At 63.9% G+C, this 4,311-nt stretch overlaps 1 protein-coding gene across 1 annotated transcript; it reads left to right on the top strand.

The window, feature by feature from the left end:
- Positions 1-1,316: 1,316 nt before the first annotated feature.
- EMIHUDRAFT_443924 (hypothetical protein) lies at positions 1,317-2,188 on the top strand (the record flags this gene model as incomplete). The annotated part of the gene is made up of 3 exons (XM_005776484.1): positions 1,317-1,455; positions 1,618-1,801; positions 1,936-2,188. Coding segments are annotated over exons 1-3 (564 nt in total), but the record flags the coding sequence as incomplete, so codon positions are not given.
- Between the last annotated feature and the right edge of the window lie 2,123 nt (positions 2,189-4,311).

Below are 4,311 nucleotides of genomic sequence, written 5' to 3'. Positions count from 1 at the left end.
AGTGGCTGCCCAAGAAGATCGAGGCGTTGGCTGGCCAGCGCGTCGTCACTGTGTCGGCAGGGCCTATCCACAGCCTCGCCCTCACCGCCGACGGCGCCGTCTGCAGCTGGGGCTATGGAGCCCGTGGCCAGTTGGGCCACGGCGACGAGCAGAACCAGCTGCTGCCGAAGAAGGTCGAGGCCTTTGCTGGCCAGCGCGTCATCGCTGTGTCGGCAGGGCTTAGCCACAACCTCGCCCTCACCGCGGAGGGCGCTGTCTTTACCTGGGGCGCTGGCGAATATGGCCGCTTAGGCCACGGAGATGACGCGTCACGCCAGATGCTGCCCAAGAAGATCGAGGTGTGGTCGCGGGAGTGAGAGGGGGGCAGGGAGGGGGGGGGAACGAAAACCATGATGATCTCTTCGTCCCCACGTCGGCGCCCCCACCTCCCATGATCGCCCTTCCTCAGATTCCCCAGATTCCCCAGATTCCCCAGATTCGACGTGGCGGCGAACGGCGGGCTGGTCTCACGCCATGTGTGTTGAGAGAAATAAATAAAAACGGACACCTCTCTACTGTGAGATGGGTAAAAAGGAACAGGTGTGGACGTGCTTGCCGTCGAGGGTGGCGCCTTCGGACTGCAGTCGCTCGAGGCCGCACTCGGCTAGATCGCCAAGGATTCGATCAACGGCGGCACTACTGCCGGCTCCGTGAAGCAGCGCGAGGAACGAGGATGTCTGCAAGGAATACCCGGGTAGGTAGTGTTATGATGTCGCGAGGCTCGAGATACCAGTTCCGGATAGTCGCGTACCCGGGGTGGCGGGAGCAATTCTGGGCGATGAGCGGCTCATGACGCCCTGCTGCACATACACCGGCCTGGGCGAGCAAGCAGAAGCATCGCGTCTCGTGCCCCCGTGCCCGGGCCAGCACGTTTGATCCGAACACAGTTCAGAGCGGCCACCGGCGCGTCACAAGACACCATGCTGTTGTCGAGTGATTATTATCCGGATGTGGTAAGTATCTAGATACTTGCCTCGGCTGATGGCAGCTTGTCGCGCGTGCGCGTATGGGTCGGGGGGGGGGGGGGGGGTCCCCCCCCCTCCTCTTGCGTTAATGAAATTGGGCTCCAATTGATATTATATCTGAAAATCGATAAGGTCTTCTGGGAAGGAGCTGTATTCACCAAACTTTGGGCGCCCCCCTTGCAATGAAACATGGGCTGCAAGCAACGCGGGTTCCGTGGTCAACGGGGGTTCGACCACACCACCGGCCAAGCAGTCTGGGAATACCTTGTTGGTTGAGCGCGCCGTTTTGAGTGGCCGATTTCGCCCTCGACCCGGTCGCCGCCGATGGCTCGCGTTGTGCGGGTCCAGCGCCGCGGCCAGCCAGCGACACCCTCGCCGGCGGCCGGGCGGGTGCGGACGCGAGCTGAGTGCGAGGTATCGCCGCTGTTTGAGCTCACCTCTGCCGACGGCGGTGCGCCGAGAGAGCCGCGCCCGGCTGACGCCGCGAGTCGGCCAGTAGTTTGCGAAGATAACATTCGACAATGGCGACGAGACTTGGAATTTGGCCGCTCTACTACATTTACTCAGCACCTGTGCGCTCACAATACCCGCCCCGACGCGCCCTGCCTCGTAGGTGAGGCTGAGCCGGACGCAGCGCCGCTCGCGCTGCGCGCGCCAAGGATACAGCGGCCTCGGCCGCGAGGGAGGCGCCAGTCGGGCGCGTCGGCCGTGCCACTGCGCAATGTGCTGCCGCGCACTTACGACGCCGTCAACGAGCTCCTCTTCGCGCTCTCAGAGCGCCATCCGCTCTCCATCCGATGCGGGCTGGCCGCACACTTCTCTCCTCCCTCCTCTCTCCTCGCTACCCTCCCCTCGCCCAGGCTCGCCTCATGAGTGGCCGCGGTTGTCGCCGGTGCTCGCCCGCGACGCGTCGCTCCGTCCCACGTCGCAGGCCAGGCAAACAGGACTGGCTCGTCGACGGGAGTGCCAACGTGCGGATACCACACACAGGGCTTTCGACTCGTGATGCCTATCGTGTGCTGCTAGAGGAATGGGGAGCGCGCCAGCGGGGCTCGCTTTTTTCTAGGAGCAACAACATCGCCATTCGATTGCTATATTTTTCAAGCCCCCTGTACGAGAACCGTGCCGACCTGGAGCCACTTGCCGCGCGTGCCCCGCCCGGTGACACAAGTGCTCCATTCTCAGCTGTGGGCGCGGCCGTGTGCGCGCGCGTGGAGGCACGCATGGAACGTGCAAAGCGACTGCGCATCAAGACGCGGCGGGAGAGAGTGTAGTGCAAAATCATCGCAGTCACGCGATCACGGATACGTGTGTGCACAAAAAAAGCACAGGCGGAACTACATGCACAAGTGACCGTAATGGCCGTCGCGAACGGAACGACACGCGAGCCCGGACGCAAGCGTGCGCGTGTCGTCCCGCCACGCTGCGGCGAAAACTCGGCTGGCGCAGTAATCGCCGCAGTAATCGCCGCTCCACGACCGGGCGGCCTCGTCTCTTGACGGGGAAGAGCCGCCTGCCGGTCGAGAGTGGGCGATGAGGCGAGAGCGAGAGACGCGCGCACGCGGCGGCGCGCGCACGCGGCGCGCGGGTCCGCACAGGAGCGCGTGACAGCGACGGCGCCCTCGCTCCGGTACCTGCGAGGCACAGGTATCGTTGGTGCGTGCTGCCGTGCCGCTGCGGCGACGAGGGCCGCCGCTATCCGCTGCAGGCGCGCCGTGACGGTGCCGAGGCGGGCCAGGCAAGCGTGGCGCGGTGACGGGAGGGCGGGCGGTGGATCGGGGCGGCTCTGGGTCGCGCGGCGGGGCGGCGGCTCGCACGGGCGACGGCGAGAGAGGCGCACCGGAGAGCGGTATCAAAGCTCGAAGATAACACTTGAACTGGCCGCTGTCGAGCTGGCCGGGCGTGCCTCGGACGCCCAACTATCGGATGGACCGGCCTCTACCCGCGCCCCGGCGACGTGCCACCTGCGAAAGCGGCGCAAAGGCGGTGTCGTCCGAAAGGCGCTTGCGCGGCTGTTGCGCAGGCCGCGGTGCGTCCTGACGCGGACTGTGCGTGCTCCGTGGCGGGTGCGTGGTACGAGGCGGGCACTCGAGCTTACCCGGGGCAATTTCCGTCACATGCGGGCGCGTGCGGGCGGCCGCAAGCTCACCGTCCACTCAAAAGCCTCCATCGCGCTGACCCAGGTATTCCCAGACTGCTGACCACTTCGAAATGCCCGCTCAGGCGGCCCGCGGCCGGCGCTATTCTTTTTTCTACAAAGCAAAATTCGAGCCAATGGAGGAAACTCAAGCGGGCAGGCTGGAAGCACTGAGGGACGGCCGATGTTCGCCCAGTGCCAGACCTGATTTTAGAATCGCTCCCCGGTATCTCCCAGGAGTTGTGTTGACTGTTGTCTTCACACCGTGTCGGGAGGTGTCCGCGACGAGGGGTCGCGACACACATCTCGCACGCGAGGTCGAACCATGTCCTCTTCTCCTTATTTCTTCACTTTCCTGAACGCCTTGCCTATCATCATGGTTGCAACTAAAAAGACCTCCAAGCCCTGGGAGCCCTCCCCTTACTATTTACAACCCAGGCGCTCACGATTCACGTGACAGGCGAGGCGCGGGCGACGGCTTCCTCAGAGAAAGAGAAAAGTATTATCCTAACGGTGTGGGGGCGCGGAGGGCTTGTCGGCGAGCCAAAATGGTGTTTTCCGAGGCGCTGCGCTAGGCTCAGAGCGAGTTCACAGCGCTAGGCTCAGAGCGAGTTCGCGCTGCGCTAGGCTCAGACGGCGAGTTCGCGCTGCGCTAGGCTCACAGATGGCGAGTGCGCTGCGATAGATTTGCGCTGCGATGAAAAGACCCCGTTATAGGAGCCGATAACCCAGAGGAAAAGCGGCGTTTTCTTCTTGCGTCCAACTCCGGCAGTTGGCCTCCAGCATGGCAGCCTCCAGCGACCTGCAGGCTCTGCAGCTTCAGAATCGGAACCTGCAGCAAAAGCTCGACTGGAAGCAGCTCAAGATCAACCAGCGCGACAAGCACATTCGCGATCTCCGCGACGCGACGCCGGCGCGCGCCGCCGACCTCGAGCGCCTCGAACGGTCGCTCTGCCGGCTCTCGTTGCAGATGGAGCACATGCAGCTCGTCATAAAAAAACCGGAGTGGTCGTTTCACACCTTTGCGATGCCGGAGAAGACCGCCTCCTCGGCGCACACCATCTTTGTCCGACCGCCCAGCGGGAACAGGTTCGAGGTCACAATCCCGGCGGGGCAAGCTGCCGGGCGACATCTTCACCGTGATGCTCAAGGACGAGGACCCGTACCCCG

Source organism: Emiliania huxleyi (assembly GCF_000372725.1).
Source record: "Emiliania huxleyi CCMP1516 unplaced genomic scaffold EMIHUscaffold_279, whole genome shotgun sequence".
Classification (NCBI taxonomy): Eukaryota; Haptophyta; order Isochrysidales; family Noelaerhabdaceae; genus Emiliania; species Emiliania huxleyi.
The sequence above is the reverse complement of the archived record's forward strand: the minus strand, read 5'-3'. Positions and strand labels throughout refer to the sequence as shown.